This window comes from Mytilus trossulus, chromosome 3, assembly GCF_036588685.1.
Source record: "Mytilus trossulus isolate FHL-02 chromosome 3, PNRI_Mtr1.1.1.hap1, whole genome shotgun sequence".
Classification (NCBI taxonomy): domain Eukaryota; kingdom Metazoa; phylum Mollusca; class Bivalvia; order Mytilida; family Mytilidae; genus Mytilus; species Mytilus trossulus.
Genome location: NC_086375.1, coordinates 71017104 through 71036071, shown reverse-complemented (window position 1 = coordinate 71036071; position 18968 = coordinate 71017104). Strand labels below are relative to the sequence as shown.

Genomic DNA, 18968 nt, shown 5'->3' with positions numbered 1-18968 from the left:
ACTTTTTTGGATTCGAGCGTCACTGATGAGTCTTTTGTAGAAGAAACTCGCGTCTCGCGTATATACTAAATTTAGTCCTGATATATATGATGAGTTTATTTGAAGGATTAAGTTTTATTTGCAACTATTCAAATGAATAACTCAAATTTCTTTCCTTTTTTGTACTTTAGTTTAATATACATACAACGTACAGTTAAACAACTTTCAATGTTTATGTCATATTTGGTGAGCCACATGGATTTGAGAAAAAATCAAAAGACACTGTTATGACAAACCATATACTCATGTTCAAGACGATGCGACTGGCTAGAATATGTTCAACTTAGTTTACTCAGAAAAATAAAGATAGTGTTACCATGCAAAACATTCATAGTTTATTATATTTATGCTGCACTTAACAAAGGTTGCAGCTCTTTATGCAATATGCTTTCATATAAACTGGGGTTTTATAACATTCTCCATTTGCAGCCCAATCGTGACAACCCTGATTGCTATCAGTGCATAAAGTGCCACCTGAAATTAAAGCAATAAAGCAGAGTGAGAAAAGTAATAGCTTATAAATTACAATTTTGGGAGGACTTTCTTCTGATTACAAGGCTAGACGGTTAGACACATTAAATATAGATACGAAATTGTAAAGAAAACTCTCTGCAAACAGTGAGTCTCGAATATTCTACAACAACAAATACTATATACAGTACATAAAAATTAATCAAATATACCATAATATGATAAATCTTCCGACCATGAATCAATTTTTGTCCCTGCATTTGTAAAATAATGTTGATATAAAGATAGCTCTGAGTTTTTGTTTTCTCTCAAAATGGTGCCACTGTCCCAGTTTTTGAGAAAGGATTTGTGCCTGTAAAATTTTGAATGTCCCAAGACATAAGCCTGTAATTCAGTGGTTGCTTTTTATCATATATTGTTTCGTTTATTGCTACGTACTTAAATCTGGTCGTTAGTTTTCCTGCTTGCATTATTATACATTTGTCGGGGTCTTGTATAACTTATAACGCAGTATGGGATTTTCTTATTGTTGAAGGCCGATCAGTGACCGATAGTTGTTAATCTCAACGTTATTTGGTTATGATGGGTGTGATTGGCAATCATACCAGATGGTCATATTGTAAAGAGGGTTAAAGGGTCTGGCATAGTAGCAGTCGTATCTTAGCTTGAACAAATAGATCTCAAGTTTGTCGAAAGCTAAAGTTTAAAACATGTCCTCCGTCAGCAGTTGTCAAATTTACACAATGAACTTAAGTTGCATACATTCACGTCATGCTGACTATGATGGGTAGATTTCTCATAGCCAATCATTCCACATCTCCTTATTTGATACATGTTACATTTTTTACGGGTTTTGTTATGTATAAAACATTTTGTTTGATCATTTCTTTACAATCCACACGGATACAATAGCACATTAAGGATGTTTGCTTGTCATGTTTTGGAATTATTGTCAGGTTTTCGATAACCTCTAGTTTTATTCATTTGAATGCCTTAAAAAAATGGCACATGGACCCCCATTTTTCTTTTTATAAATCTTTTACATGTATAATTATAAGCCATTTGTAAAAGTCTCATAAAACCTTATTTATTTATTAATAGTTTTTGAGGGCTTAAACTGGTCAATGATAAAACTATGAAAAAGCAAGAGACCACATGTTCCCGCCAAAATTCCAATGTACAATATCTCGAAAACAAGCACATTCACCCCTATATTTTATTTGCTTTTGTGATTCCTCATTTAATTCCCTATCAATCTTTCTAGTGTCAAAGGAAAGTAATTTATTTTCAAACTGAGAAGAGAACTTCCTTAAAAACGATTGAGACATTAATACATAAGTTATAAAATTTGTCACATAATGTACATTTCAAAAGAAATATGTTGACGAATAGAGTACCTTGTCCGCTGCATGTATTACAGCTGTGTTTGCAAGTTACACGCATATATTCTGAATTCTTTGAACATTCTCAAGAAATAGCCCAATAATGACAGTTTGGATGATTGTCCTTACAACCTAGAAGTAAAATGGCTTTTGTAAACAAAACCCTCATCAATTAGGTACACAAGACGCGTGTAATGTAACTTATAATAACATAACATGTATGTTTCAGAAGAATCCGCTGTTTTGATTGGATAACAACGCTTGTTCGTCATACGAGATTTCACCTTCGTAGCCCATTGAAGGTTTGAATTCATTATGACACGTTCTATCTCAAAAGAAAAATGCACACAAAGAATTTAAACTATTAAAATCGATTTTCCATTGTCTAGCGAAAAAATGTAATTATAAGTATTTAATGCTTCTTTTAGTAATTTCATGGGGTTGATCGTATGCATATTTTTAGAATGAAACTTTTCCGAGCTTTATAAAAAAATGTACTTCGTTCAACAATTTTACACACCAATGAATTAATCAAAAGTAGTATTCATAATTCCTAAGTAAATTCTGAAAAGGGTGGAACATATTAAAAATATAGTAAAGACGTAGCACGTTATTATATTTTTACCCAATTCTGTAAATTTCGTGTATAAATCATAATTCTTTTAAAATATCATAAGAAATGAAGAAAATCATCATTACATGTATCTTTCAACAGAATACCATGACCCATTTTGCCTTGTAAAGATGCTCAGGCCACAGTGTACATAGTATAGAATAGAATAGAATATTTTTATTTCCCAAATTACACGGCCCATAAAGGGCATAAAATCAGATACAATTGATTTACATAATTGGTAACAACAACAATAATAGCGGCATATAAATATATATTTGGAACATAAGCATTGGTCACAATGAAGCCGAAAACCACATATATAGTGTAAATAAATATTGTGTACATAATAGTTTCTACTTTGTTTAAGGGGGCTCGCGGGTCTAAATCATTTTTTTTATTTAATATAAGATTTCGCTAATTTTTTCTATAAATGAACTTTATCTTATACTTAATAAAAAAAAATGAAATAAAAAAGAGGGGTCACCGATCATTTACGCTCACAATATGCCTTCGAAAGAAACATACATTTTTGTAAATATCCTTTTTTTCTGTTGAACTATTAGGAGAAAAAGAGGTAATATCGAAATAAAAAAAGAACCTAATTACAGAAATCGCTTAAATTTTACAATTATTTAGTTTATGTATAGCTTATTTGAAAACAACAATGAGTAAAAAAAGATATTTCAATTTTAATGCAAAAAAATAGCATTTTTTGCACAAAAGGGAGATAATTTCGAGCTTTTTCAATGATATCTACATTTAAAAAGTCAGGTGGGGGCCAACAAGAATTGATTTTTGGAATGATTTTTGTGCCATATGATAACGTAACAACTACTAAAGGTAAGTTATAGAATTTGTAATGAAAATTAAATGTTTAATTTTTTTTCGGAAAAACTTATACCCGCGAGCCTCCTTAAATGTAAAATTTTAAATCCAACTATACATGCCTGATTGTACCTTTATGATATCATGCTATCATGCCACTTTTAGTTAATAAGACATGTGCAGCAGAGAGGTGAAAATGTTCATCTCGATATTATATAATTTAATATATAGTTACACCGTATCTTAGCGAAATCTGACAGTGGTACTACACGTAGATGAAGCCGAGAAGGGTTGTAAAATTTTATATTCACAGATAAGAATTCAGTTGTTTATGTGTTTGCATTTATTGCTGTTTGCATTTATTGCACGTGTCTTACCAATTTGCAATGCTATTTTGGAAAATGATATGTTCCGCGAATAATTTAGGAATGTTAGACATCAGCGTATATTAAAGTCGGAGATATAATGCTACCATCTAGTATTAGAAACAAAGATCGAGGTACCGATTACTTCAAACAAGGAAAACTATACGGTTTGAAGCTTCTAAATATTTAAATACATATGGACATAATTTTCATTATTGGTCTTTTGAAATTATGTAAATCGATAAGGGTAAGTTTCTATAGTGTACAGTAGCTTGCAATTTTGTGCGGTCTGCGCTTTCGTTAGCTTAGAAACAATATGTGGTTTCGCTCCTCATAACAAGTGATTCAAAATCTTCAAATTTGAACTTACTTCCTCCGCCGTCTCCGTTGCCAGTGGAACCCTGACAGTTTGTACGTAAATTCTGCTGTTGTTCTTGTGCTGCAAAAAGAGATGTAAATAGTTTAAGTTAAAATAAATACTTCATATAGTGATTTGCATTACTGAAGTGAATAGAATGCCTTTTTTTTCATTTTGTGGTGCTAAATATTTGACCGAGGCACATTTTTTGGTATGAAGCAACAACGCGCTTCTTACTTTTAAACATTTGCGAATGATCGACGCTTTTACAGCCCTATACAATTAAAAAAAACAAGTATTGAATTAATAATTACAAGTTTTACTATATACAGAGTTTAGCAACCTGTTCGATGGTTTTCCAATACATTTTCGTGGCGTTGTCATGTAAAGCACTGAACGTGCAGTCATAAATATTGAACTCAAGAAATAAAATCTCTAATTTAGGAATGCCTCGTAATGTTTATTATTAGACAACCAAAAATATGGATTCGAATGAAATATATATGTAATACGATTATATGCATGCTACTATTTTAAGTTCTTATGAATAGTCTTATCTAGGACATTCATGTAATGTTTGGGTTCTCTACGACTAACGTATATATGTTATTGAAAAACAGAAAATCCCGCATATATATTTTAAATCAGAGAGTCTAGGATAAAAATTTCGGATTGAGAATTTCGAAGTTGCGGTGCATTGGGGACCCAAAAACTTTCTTAATATTAGAAATAAAAAAAATACAATTAAAGTATTTACACAAATAGTCTATTACCCTTTTTTTTTTATCGACATGAGAAAGTAAAACATGTTCATGATTAAAGGGTTATCGCATAATTAAATGCATTTTCTAGCTTCAAAACGATGCATTTGATATTATTATGAATCGAATTTCTAAGCACATTTTGTGTTTCATATATATAATACTAATATGACAGATAATATCAAATGTGTAAACGCTATCCAGAGGCATTGGATAAGTGTTGACATTTTGGAAACGAATAATAAAAAATCTTCTGTAAGGCAGATATCATAAATTACCTCTACTTGCTACACATCTTTTGAGGTAAATATTATGACAGGGCCATACTTCTTCAATCAGCTGATAGAGTGCAGGATCATATGTTCGTAGCTTGTCTTTTGAGCTTATCGTCCCATTTGATGTTGCACCGAAGTCAATAATATTAAAGTAGCTTTGCACGCCTGCAGCCTGGTTAATTAGAATAACATGTGTATAGAGAAAAATACAAGAAGAATATGTATGTCGTATATCATATGACAGTTTAAAAATTATTTATAAGAAAGTATAGCTTATTTGGCTGCCCGCTATCTCTTACATGAATATGTTTGTCAATGAACAAGATGATGCTCTTATATATGTAGGACTCAAATCTATGTCGGGTTCCAAATCTATGGCAGATTCCTAATCTATGGCAGATTCCTAATCTATGGCAAATGTGACGTTACAGAAGCCAAACAACTCAAATCTATGACAGATATTTTTCATAACGTCACAATTAAATAACGCCGTATTACATCGTAGCCGCTAACCATTGATTTGAACACAATTCCAAATGAAGGTATTTCTTTCGAAAAGAATTTAAGGATGGTTTATAATGGTCATCTTTATCCGAAAGAGAGGCAAATGTGCTGTACCTGCCGAAAGCTAGCGATGAATAATGACACTGCGGCTGTTTTCAGTACCGGATATTTAAGAAAAAGGAGTAATAATAAAAAGTTTAAAGCTGGAAAAGTTGATAAAGTGAAAGATCAAATTACCAGATACCTTTTTGATTTAAATTGTCACAAAAAGATAAAAACAAATAGTATTAACGATGAAATAACATTATGTGAAAATTTAAACTGTTCAATTTTCTTTTTCTTTTTGATAAAAACTTGCCTTCTTATTTTTATTAAAGGACTTACTAGCTGGTTTAAATAATGGGATACACACAGTGGCGGATCCAGATGGGGGGCCGGGGTTGGAACCCCCCTTAATTTGGACGATCAATATATTTGAATGGGGAATGAGGTTGGAACACCCCCTTTTTTAAATGGCTGGATCCGCCCCTGTAAACAGGTACCATGCACAGATTTTTTTTAATTTTAACGTGGCGCATCATTTCTATCTTTCAGGTTTTAATTCATAATTTACGAAATTGTTTGGTTGACCATCATGGAAATCAATGTTTATTTCACAAATGTTTAAAGACATGATCCCGTTGTCGTATAGTTTCACTTGTTTAAGACAAGTAATTTGTCGTACATGTACTGCAGTGCTTTCCATTTGCACAGCATTTGTCATAGATTTGGACACAACAAAAATCCGCCAAGGATAAGGAAATAACAAAACTTGCCATAGATTAGGAAATAACATAATTTGCCATAGATTAGGGATGGCATGACGTCATATTTACCATAGACTAGGAATCTGCCATGGATTTGGAACCCACCATAGATTTGAGTCCTACATATAAATATAGGAAGATGTGGTGTGAGTGCCAATGAAACAACTCTCCATCCAAATAACAACCATTATAGGTTAAAGTACGGCCTTCATATATATGGTTGAAGAAAAATAATTGTATGGAATAGGTGTATAAATATCTTCTAAAATTTAATGATTAATAAAAATCTTAAAACGTTCTTTAAATTAAATGTTAATGCCTGGTAAACTGCATCAATGTAATTTATATTCTTAGGATATAGACCGATTATCGATCATTTACCCTTATTTGTTCAACTAGACTGATTGGTAATTTTCTAGCATTGATTTGTATTCAGTTAAAAATTGATGCGTATTTAGTGTGACATTGATGAACATAAGTGTATTTTAATCTCTCAAACATATTGATCAAACATTACTTAATTAACCCATAAGATACTCTGTATTCTGACTAAAGTTTTCTCTCTCTGAAATCTGAAAAACGACCGTAAATTCTGTTGAACGGAGGGGTTATTGATGGATAGAGAATCTTTCTCAATGAAAAGTTTTGAGGGGAAAACGCCCAAAGAGACAACAAGATACGGACATAGAAAACTCGATTGGTAGCTAGAAGTTAGTAATTGTCTTCAGCAATAGGCTAAGACAAGCTTTAAATCGTACCGGTTGAGGGACAAGTTTGGATATATAGCTAAAACAATACTTACGAAAAATTTAACACCATTAGTAATAGCATTATTATTATCCAAAAGACCCTGTTGTTTTGCTATTTTATACTGATTTTCTAATCTTTGAAACCAACCACTTATACCATATCTAGCACCAAGATTTGCCACACCAAAAGCAAATTCATGTAAATATATATCTCCACTATGATAACGGTCATTTTGCAAACACAACAAATTTTCTTCACCACCTGTAGAAACTGGTGCAGAATCAGTAGCCCCAGGCCCGTGTGCTCTATTGTCCGAGAAAGAGGGATCCCTATGACTGTATTCCGGTATACTAGTTGTACCTTCATGTACTCCTATTACAGCTGAACGTCCAGATCTCTGGTAAAAGGAGTTTCGCACGGCATAATTATCAGCAAAGATAAACCGTGTTATATAACAAGCTCTCTTCAAGGCATCATCATTTACATTCCAGGATGCTGCAACATATTTAATTGATACATTGTTAATTGCTGTGTCATTTTGATCTCTTGTGGAGTGTTGTCTCATTGGTAAGCACACCACATCTTCTTTCTTTTATACATAATTTCTTTTCTTAAGACCAATGTTGGTGAAAATTCACCTTAATGTTACAAGACGTCAAAATACTCTCCGATTTAATCATTGATAAGTGTAATTTTTTTTGTGTGTTCTCTTTTGCCCAGAAAAAAAAATACAAAAAAATACAAAAAATCGGTGATCAGCTTAACTTAAAGCAGGAGCTACATTGAAAAATCATTCAATATTTGAAAAAAAAAAATACAAAAACATTTACGTAGTACATTGTCAATGCAACTGCATCTGTAAATGATAAAATACCATAGTGCCAAGTACAAAGAACAATGATGGTTTGAGAGTCTCATTTTAGATGCTACCTTAAAAAAAATTAAGTATATTTAATGCAAAAACTTATAACTAAAGGACTCATCTGATTCTACGACATTAACAAAACAAATATAATAAGACGATATCTGTACCAATTTTGACGTTTTTTTTCTCAACATGAAAGTCCGAGAGATGCTTATAGATGCATCAAAGTGTAGTTTACCTTAGAGTGGACCCCAATAAACATATGAATCACAACAGTTGTTATGTCGGAGTGAACATGGTCTGGGTTTATCAATCTAAAGACGGTCATTTGCAATGAAATTAAAAAAAAATCATTTTTTTCCTATTTTGCACTTGACCTGGACTTGCAACCGTTTGTAGTCGTTCCTATGGCGTATTTTGATAATACACACGATCAGTTGCTATATGCCTTTAGTAACAGTATTTGTCAAGGTTTCAGTCCTCATAATTTCGTGTTTCAGACCTCGAAGGTAAGCCCACCCCTCCAAGAAAACCAATTTTGTCCGATTTCATTATTTGAAGTTCGTATTTGAGCTCAAAATAAATATTAAAAGTGAAAAACATAACAATCAATAGTGTCAGATTGAGGAAACATGCATATACTACGAATTAAATGGCATTATGACGACCTCAAAATGTACAGAGCGCCATTGATACCAAATAACGGTGGTCTTGGTAGTGCCGTAAAATTACGACCCCCGCATGACAAGGGTTATTTGTATTTGTAAAATTAGAAGCAAATAAAAACAAATCTTTTTTAGTGAATCAGCGTTTTAAACAATGAATTCAAATAACTTTTCCTAAACTAATAATATATCAAATGAAATTGTGCATGCTATATTGAATAATGTAAATATACTTAGCGCTCTACATAGAAATGATTACTGAGTCAGTATCAGTAGACTCACATAAAATTGGTATGCCATATGCTTCTGTATATTTCTGGTAAAATATCGCTATTCCGTGCGGCTTCATAACCGACGAGCTTCTCAATTCCCTCGGAACTCCTCGCACATGATCGCAACTATTAGTTGAAGTGGCGTTTCCTGGCCTTAAACTTGCTCTTCTGTTCCTCTCTGGTAGTTAAAAGTTAGGGTGTTGTTAATAAAAAAACAAATGTGCGATCAGTTCAATGAATGCAAAGATTTGATTGTTTATCCTAATCAATAAGTTAACTACATGTATTAAGATACTGTCTTATTGCAAGTTTGCAGTTAGTTCATCTTTCTTATTTGTTATTATTTAGACTTTATTTTGATTTTTTCATTTAAGTGTGAATCATTTTTTTGTAAGTTTCAGAACATTATTAGACGTATTTGGCAAAACTTTTTTGGAATTTTGAATCCTCAATGCTCTTCAACTTTTTACTTGTTTGACTTTATTAATATTTTGATATGAGCGTCACTGATGAGTCTCATGTAGACGAAACGCGCGTATGGCGTACTAAATTATAAACCTGGTACTTGATAAAAAGTAAAATCACAAAAATACTGAACTCAGAGGAACATCAATTCGGAAAGTCCATAATCACATGGCAAAATAAGATAACAAAACGCATCAAAAACGAATGGACAAGAACTGTCATATTCCCGACTTGGTATAGGCATTTTCAAATGTAGAAAATGGTGGATTAAACCTGGTTCTAAAGCGCTAACCCTCTCACTTTAATAACAGTATCATCAAATTCCGTTATATTTACATGATGCGTTAAATAAATAGTCACAATTAAAAAAATAGTCGAAATAAGGGTACATCAGTCATCATCGTATATAAACTATTTACACCACTGGGTTGATACCACTGCTGGTGGATGTTTCGTGCCCGAGGGTTTCACCAGCCCAGTTGTCAACACTTCGGTGTTGACATGAATGTCAATAATGTGGTCATTTGTATAAATTTCCTGTTTACAAAAAAATATATTTTTCGAAAAACTAAGGATTTTCTTATCCCAGGCATAGATTACTTTAGCCGTATTTTGGAATATTGAATCCTCAATGCTCTTCAACTTTGTACTTGTTTGGCCTTATAAATATTTTTATTTTATATGAGCGTCACTGATGAGTCTTATGTAGACGAAACTCGCGTATGGCGTACTAAATTATAATCCTGGTACCTTTGATAACTATTTACACCACTGGGTCGATGCCACTGCTGGTGGACGTTTCGTCCCCGAGGGTATCACCAGCCCAGTAGTCAACACTTCGGTGTTGACATGAATATCAATAATGTGGTCATTTTTATAAATTTCCTGTTTTAAAAAATTTTAATTTTTCAAAAACTAAGGATTTTTTTTTATCCCAGGCATAGATTACCTTATCCGTTTTTGGCACAACTTTTGGAATAAAGAATCATCAATGCTCTTCAACTTTGTACTTGTTTGGCTTTATAAATATTTTGATATGAGCGTCACTGATGAGTCTTATGTAGACAAAACGCGCGTCTGGCGTACTAAATTATAATCTTGGTACCTTTGATAACTATAATCAGGTTACATTTTCTATGTTCGATTTAGATATATTTTAACAGCCAAAGAGTTACTTAAAATATCGAAAGCAGCCCAAAGCATGAATCTAAATCGTTCGTGATGTTTGATTATACTTAAGTCAATATGATATCAAAGAACATGATAGTACATGTGCAAGCGGTTGATAATCGACAGGAGCTTTTTTTCTTACAAAGAAATTCATTATTGTTCGAATCCAATTCAAAGTAAGTCAATTGCAGATACTAGTCGCACATTTTGTCCTTTGCATAGCCCTACAAATGTTGATTCTTTAATATATTACAGCTTTCAAATAGCTGCTTAAAACATAACTGTTACTCTTTCCAACTAGCTGATACAAAGTATGAATGTTGATAAGAAAATAATGCACGTATACTTTCATTATCATATATGCATGTAAAATACTTTATATTCAACCTTTCCCTATAGAAATTGAATACACGACGAGCATTAACATAGCATTCATTGCATTTAAAAAAATACAAGCTGTTGTTCTTAAATTATATAAATAATAACATTATTATATTATTTGAGCTTTATATAGCTTGCTGTTCGGTTTCAGCAAAGGCTCCATGTTGAAGACCTCTCTTTGACCTGTAATCGGTTTTTGTTATGTAACAAATAATCCCTTGGATGGAGAGTTGTCTTATTTGTACTCATACCATATCTTATCTTCTCATCATATATATTAGGAAAAATCAAAGGATATGGGGTATATATATGCATACATGTAGTCTCTATTTTTCTTTTAATAAAACTTACGTGAATTGTTGTCTGAATATTCGACAAACCCAGTATCAGTGTAATTACCATCGGCATCATAAAACTGTATCTTAAAATCCTTTCCTAAAGTATCCAAACCATTTCCATTCACCTCTACTGATATAAAACGATTACATTTTATTAAAATATTTATATGTATAAAAGACACGTAATTAAATATTTTTTATCAAACCACACAGCTATGAGAAGACTGCCTATAAATAAAACGGCGCCACAAATTGGACTGAATACAGTGAATAATATTGCAGTGATAATCAGAACATATTCAATGATTTTTTTTAAGATGTCGACACATTAAAATCATAAGCAAGAACTCCTCAGTTTGAATTTTATCCAAGTGTTGAATTCGAAAAAAGGAACGATCATAACATGCTCTTTAACTTTGTACTTGTTTGGCTTCATAACTATTTTGATTTAAGCGTCACTAATGAGTCTTATGTAGACGAAACGCGCGCCTGGCGTACAATAGTAATCCTGGTACCTTTGATAACTAATAACAATAAGTCGAACAAACACAGATCAAACTAAGACCGACGGGGAAAACACCTAATAAAACAGAGAATCCATGCGTAACTAATTTCGTATAACGGTATTTCCACCCCTCATGTCTTTGAATTTTTGCAAGATACTAGGAATCCTCTGGTTTTTTTCATTCAGTGCCATTAAAAAACAAATCTTTACTAACCCCTCCTTTCCTTTCATAATCATATCACACAGATCAAGAACCTATAAATGAAAATGCTTTAAAAACTTGTTTTTTTATAATTATTTTTAAAAAAGAGGGTGTTTATGTGAAATGTATGAAAAGTCTAGAGAGTATTATTTCCCGCCAAATATCTAATGACTCATACCTTGAAAATAAACACACAGACCGTTATATTGTTACTGATGTTTTTATTCCTTTATCTATATATATTATCAGTTTATTACGGTCTTTTGTTTTTGTTATTTCATACAGAGTAGCGATTATCCTTAAGGCGATAAGTTGAAGGTCGCATGCACATGGATTCAGTGAGGTTCATAAGCAATGTTTCTTGGCTTTGACAAAATTGAACCAAATTGTCCGATAAAAGCAATTAATTTTTTCACTATATCACTTTCAATAATGGTTGAAAAAAAAAAAAAAAATATTTCTGTAATTTATTCTTACATACTTTTGATTTTTGAACCCTGTATGCGAACATTGCCTATGAAAATTTAAAAATTGTTTGTATGCACATTGAACGACAAATTTATGTGACGTGTGTGACGTCAGACACTCAGGTCGGTCCATGTGTTCGTAGATATCAGATGTTTTTGTGTGCTGTTAAATTGTTCCTTTTAAGAGTTTTGGATTCTCATAAATTCTACTATAACTTTTGGACTAGTTTGTATCTCGTTCTATTTCTTTAATTTATTCTTACATACTTATGATTTTTTAACCCTGTATGCGTACATTGCCTATGTAAATTTTAAAATTGTTTGTATGCACATTGAACGACGAATTTATATGACGTGTGTGATTTTTCTGACGTCAGACACTCAGGTCTGTCCATGTGTTCGTAGATATCAGATGTTTTTGTGTCCTGTTAAATTGTTCCTTTTAAGAGTTTTGGATTCTCATAAATTCTACTATAACTTTTGGACTAGTTTGTATCTCGTTCTATTTCTCTAATTTATTCTTACATACTTATGATTTTTTAACCCTGTATGCGTACATTGCCTATGTAAATTTTAAAATTGTTTGTATGCACATTGAACGACAAAGTTATGTGACGTATATAATTTTTCTGACTTTAGACACTCAAATCATCCATGTGTTCGTAGATAGATGTTTTTGTGTCCTGTTTAATTGTTCCTTTTAAAAGTTTTGGATTCTCATAAATTCTATGTACAACTTTTGGACTAGTTGAATCTCGGTCTATTTCTGTAATTTATTCTTACATACTTTTGATTTTTAACCCTGTATGCGTTCATTGCCTATGTAAGTTTTAAAATTGTTTATAATCCTGGTACTTTTGATAACTATTGTATGCACATTGAACGACAAATTTATGTGACATATATAATTTTTCTGACGTCAGACACTCAAATCAATCCATGTGTTCGTAGATAGTAGATGTTTTTGTGTCCTGTCAAATTGTTCCTTTTGAGGTTGTTAAACGATGATGACTGATGTACCCATATTTTGACTATTTTATTAATTGTGACTGTTTATTTAACGCATCATGTAAATGTAGCGGAATTTGATGAGACTGTTATTAAAGTGAGAAGATTAGCGCTATAGAACCAGGTTTAATCCACCATTTTCTACATTTGAAAATGCCTGTACCAAGTCAGGAATATGACAGTTCTTGTCCATTCGTTTTTGATGCGTTTTGTTTTTTGACTTTGCCATGTGATTATGGACTTTCTAAATTGATTTTCCTCTGAGTTCAGTATTTTTGTGATTTTACTTTATAATATCTAAATTTCTTATATCTCGTACCTAATGCCACTTTTAAATATTGTGAACAATAAAGATGTTTTACTGTTCACATTAATGCAGAAATCAAACGAATTACACAAGCAGCGCAAATCATCATGGTTTATATGCAGTTTTAAATTTTATGAATCCATTAAAAGTATACTAGTCATCAAAAGATACGTAACAAGGCAATGTATTTTTTTTTTATAAATCATCAAATTGGATATGTTTCGCCCCATATGAGTATTTGGACCATACGCGTATGGTCATGAACATGTGGGTATATACTCATAGTGTCCCACCATACGCGTATAGTCAGGGTAAATAACAGTCTGTTACACGTTTACTTTTAATACCTTTAATCTCTTGAAATGGTAAGAGCTTTACAATTGTCACGTCATTAAAAATGCGCTATCATAATAGCCATTTCATTATAATATTATAATAAAAAGATAAACTAAATAAAAAGGTAGCAGTTTCGAAAAGTTTATTTTACTCACTAATCAAAACAATAATCAAATTTTATACCGATGCTCATTACCAATTTGTTTTTTACGAGTAAATGGTAATATTAGTATGTCGACTTTAAAAGTTAACTTCTTAAGGCCGTACTTTAACCTATAATGGTTTAATTTTTAAATTGTTATTTGGATGGAGAGTTGTCTCATTGGCACTCACACCACATCTTCCTATATCTATTCTAAATATTTCTATAATGAACTCTTGCATAATACGTCAGCGGCAAGGACCATGTATTGATTAAGTTGTCTTGTGAATATGGTGTACTGCAGTCATCTATAGTCAAGTCAATCAAGCATAAATTTGACCCTAACCTTGAAGTTATTGCAACAGAAGATTTTGAAGTTTTAATCTTTGGCAGTATACCCCAAATAAACACAGAAAAAAGACCCAAAAAATCTAACTTGAGAAAAACTAAACAAACATGATTTGAAAATTCCTATGGAGATTTGCATTGAAGGGGAAAAAGCAGAAATATCAATAAAAATGTACACAAAATAAATTTACCGATTCTATTCAAGAGAATGTATTAATTCGTGACATTTAAGTCGTCTTTAGATTATAGCAAATAACTCTAAAGGTGTTTCCATAACTCTGCAACCTAGATTCATAATACATTAGTTGACCATTTATTAGATTTATTTTCAAATTGTTACAAAGCGATAAAGGTGCAATTTCTTTGATGAAAAATGCGCCAAAAAAATAAAACTATCCATAACACTTCGGTTTTGTACATTATATGAGCTGAAGATGATATCATATAGTCCAATACGAACTTATAACCCAACCAAAGTATAATGTTTTATATGAATTTTAAGAAAATCAACCAGAAACTTACAAAAATAGACTAATTTTTGCGGAGTTATCTTCCCTTTCCAATGTTAATTTCCATAGGAAATTTAAATTGCAGATTTTTTATTTTCCTCATTAAGATTTTATGGGACTTTTTTCTGTATATTTTTGGGACCTAATGCTAAAGATTAAAACTAAAATATTTTCTGTTGCAATTAGTTTGAGGATAAACCTTAGTTTGACTGGACTAGTAACGATATTTTATATCTAGAGCTTCTTTCAAACACCGTAGGTACATCGGAATGACCTCGATATCACTGTATACAGCATCTAAGAAGTCTAGCTATTCACTTGCAAACAAAAGGTAAACCGAAAACGATCGTGCACAACCAAAACGTACAAACGCAAAAGAAAAGCTATGAAAATAATAAATGTCACCCTTAGCTTACATGCAATTAGCGCTAGACATACTAATTCAACATACGTTACTTGAATAAGCGCTTAGGTACTTTCTAATACGCTTTAATCACGCTTAACGCTCGTTGTGTACACGATACAGATAGGAGTAACAGGTTGAATACATCCAAAATTACCAGCGTATTGAAAGTGTACATGATTTTTTAGTATGCCCGATGTATGTCGGAGCTATACGCTAATGCGTGACGCCGGTATAAGACTCATCAGCGTCAGTTTTCTCTAATTATTATATTTAATGATAAATTGGGGTTCAAACTTGTGTATCGTTACTTTGGTTCACTAGTATACTTACAAAATATATGTATTTGAACACACACCAAAAAAAAACAAAATAAAAAAACACTTATGCTATGTAAATGGTAAATAAAATTCAATATGAAACTCTTTGAATAACTTGACCTAAGTATGAAAAAGAGCACAATCAATGTAAGACCTCATAAAATTATGGTGCCAATGTAAAAGCGGTAAAAGATAGTTGTTACTTGTAGTCTTAACTTGTCTGACTTATGAGCTTTGAGGGTCCATAGATGACTGTTTACTTTTTACAATAACCCTTTTTTTCTGTTGAAAAGAATGCAATTATAAGTAGGAGAAGGGGAAAAAAGGGACGAAAGATACCAAAGGGACAGTCAAACTCGTAAATCTAAAACAAACTGACAACGCCATGGCTAAAAATGAAAAAGACAAACAGAAAAACAATAGTACACATGACACAACATAGAAAACTAAAGAATAAACAACACGAACCCCACCAAAAACTAGGGGTGATATCAGGTGCTCCGGAAGGGTAAGTAGATCCTGCTCCACATGCGGCACCCGTCGTGTTGCTTATGTGATTACAAATCCGGTAAATAGTCTAATTCGGTAGGTCAAATTTATGAAAGGGACGGGGATTGTAGTTACGACGTAAGGAACATATCCGATATCATTTGTGAAACGGTTATTCCATAACGGTCAACCAACTCGTGATGGCGTCCGTAAAATTTACGAAGGGATGATTTCAACTTCACCATTTGGAACTCTTGGTTTAATAGCTTCCTTGTGAGCAGTAACCCTCTATCAAGACAATCATGATAGGAAATGCAAGCACGGGAATATCGTATCAATTGGGAGATATATACCCCGTATGCAGGTGCTGCTGGAATGTTGCTACTTAGAAATGGAAAATTCACAATTGAAAAGCTGAAATCATCAATTTTGTCTTCAACCGACCCTCATTGTCAATTTCTAGATGTAAGTCAAGATATGAAGCCGACTTAACTGTATCTGTAGTATCCTTTATCTCCAATTCGATTGGATAGATGCGATCCATATAGTCACCAAATTTTGAATTGTTTAGTGAAAGAACGTCATCTGTATAGCGGAAAGTAGAGTTAAAGGATTTTGCTAACTTCTTATCTTTCTTCCTAAGAAGTTCCTGCATGAAGTCAGCCTCATTATAATAACGAAACAAGTCAGCAAGTAGAGGGGCACAGTTTGTTCCCATTGGGATGCCGACAGTCTGTTGAAAAACACGTCCTCCGAACGTAACAAATATGTTGTCAATCCAAAAATCAAGCATCTTGATAATATCGGTTTCAGAGAATTTTTTGTTTGAATCAGAATGATTCTTTACAAAGTATGATTTATCCCTCCCTAAGACAAGATACTTGTATCTACGTTGGCCATTCTTTTTTATGAAGCAAAGTAATAGCAACTCTTTTAATTTGTCTTTTAGTTTGGAATGTGGAATACTTGTGTAAAGAGTAGAAAAGTCAAATGTTTTAATACTGTTACAAGATGAAAGAGAGTTAGATTGTATGTACTCTAAAAGATCTTTGGAATTTTTAAGTATCCACATCTGATTCACGCCACCTCTAGAATAGGCAGTTTCACAATAACTTTGAAGCCCGTCTTTGATTGCTGATAAAATGGATGTTAATAATTTAGAAAGGGATTTCGTGGAGCACTTGGAAGACCCAGCAATATACCGTTGTTTGTAAGGACACTTATGTAGTTTAGGTATCCAATAGAGTGATGGAAGATCCAGTTCTTCATCTTTGGTTGAAATACCAAAGGAACAAAGAACAGACCTATGATTATCCAGGATTTCCTCTTTGGTAAGTGTCGTGGATATATGTTGGGTTTCCAAGTGAATTGTCTATACCTAATTCGTTTATCAAGCAATTAATGTAATGACTTTTACAGATAAAAACGATGTTATTTGGGGCTTTGTCTGCGGGGACAACAACATATTCATCAAGGAGGTCAGATAGGTGTTTAGCAACATTTGGATCTTTGAAGATTGACGTAGCATGGGCATTGATGGACCCATTCAGTTTCTTAATTCTGATTTGTATTAACGACCTCACTGCCTTAATCCATTCGGATAGAGTGTCTACGTCTTCCTTCTCGCGCTTAGCCCATTGCCTGGCATAATCCTCGACTGAATCCATCAAAATTTTAAAGTTGTGTTTCCAATTGATGGATTGATAGTTGAACAAGTGTTTCGTACTTTAGTGATATTTAGTTGCTAATATAGCTTGACATCAGCAGGTAGGTTTGTTCAAGCTTGTATATACATGTATAATATAACCTGTTCATTGCACCATGTATCATCTATCAGAAACTTTAGACTAAAAGTGAAATAACAAGTATTTGAGTGTCTCACTCGGTCGGCATGGCTAACGCCGTTTTGCGAATTGGAATTTTTTAGTATTGTCCTGAGATATGTGTTTGTGTCATCCCTTATACATAGTATGTGATGGTTGTTTTAAAAAAAAGAAGACCTACTCACTTTGCAAAAATAGCAGAATGGAACCCATTAATGAAAACCAAAATCCACCTGTCATATTTAAAGTTCCACTTCTACAGTGGTCAAAAGTTTGATCATGCACTTATCTTTAATTACATGTATACATATATTCACTTATCTTTAGTAGGTCTTGACCAACATGCCTTTACCTGTTGATCTACTAAATTGACCTAACGACTTGACTGCTGTCTCTTTCAACAGCTACAATATTAAAAGACTCTTTAATGGAAAGTTATGTTTTAAACATTCACGAAAGGCTAGGATGTTTGATGAATTTTCAACGTATCGAGAACAAAAATTGTTCTTTTTAATTGCATTGTTAATCAAATATGAATAAACATGTGAACGAATACAAATTTTGAAAGAGTTTATTTCAAAACCGAGTAAAACCGTGTGGCTGCGTTATCAGAAATATGCATACAAAAAGTTTTATACAACAACTGATCAACAAGAAAACTTCATATTTTGTGAACTTCAACCATGTTTCAACTGATTTGTAAGGGTTGATCTTTTGTTGTGCCCTTAACCTTTATCATATGTCAGGGATTAGGGCGCCTTATGAGTAACCCCGCAAGATTCTGTATATGCCTGTCTCGAG

The 18968-nt window shown here is 32.6% G+C and overlaps 1 protein-coding gene across 2 annotated transcripts; it reads right to left on the bottom strand.

Annotated features, from left to right (window-relative positions):
- Positions 1-232: 232 nt before the first annotated feature.
- Positions 233-18494, bottom strand: LOC134709688 (uncharacterized). Of its 2 annotated transcripts, none has more exons than XM_063569836.1 (8): positions 18353-18494; positions 11322-11435; positions 8965-9132; positions 7205-7647; positions 5096-5264; positions 4069-4137; positions 1908-2024; positions 233-513 (listed from the first exon to the last, which is right to left on the bottom strand). In XM_063569836.1, exons 1-7 carry the CDS (start codon positions 18405-18407, stop codon positions 1978-1980), a joined length of 1065 nt encoding a protein of 354 aa, XP_063425906.1. In that variant the 5' UTR covers positions 18408-18494; the 3' UTR covers positions 233-513; positions 1908-1977. The 2 variants fall into 2 exon arrangements, with proteins under 2 accessions (XP_063425906.1, XP_063425905.1); XM_063569835.1 differs by having other exon boundaries at positions 11322-11438; positions 18353-18463.
- Positions 18495-18968: the final 474 nt, after the last annotated feature.

What these genes read in the sequence shown, in the direction of transcription:
- LOC134709688 (XM_063569835.1), bottom strand. Translation starts at nt 18,407, where the DNA reads ATGACAGGTGGATTTTGGTTTTCATTAATGGGTTCCATTCTGCTATTT. An exon ending in CATTCTGCTATTTTTGCAAA is followed by an intron (nt 11,439 to 18,352) that starts GTGAGTAGGTCT and finishes GTTTTATATCAG; the next exon opens with TAGAGGTGAATGGAAATGGT. An exon ending in CAACGGAGACGGCGGAGGAA is followed by an intron (nt 2,025 to 4,068) that starts GTAAGTTCAAAT and finishes TTTTACTTCTAG; the next exon opens with GTTGTAAGGACAATCATCCA.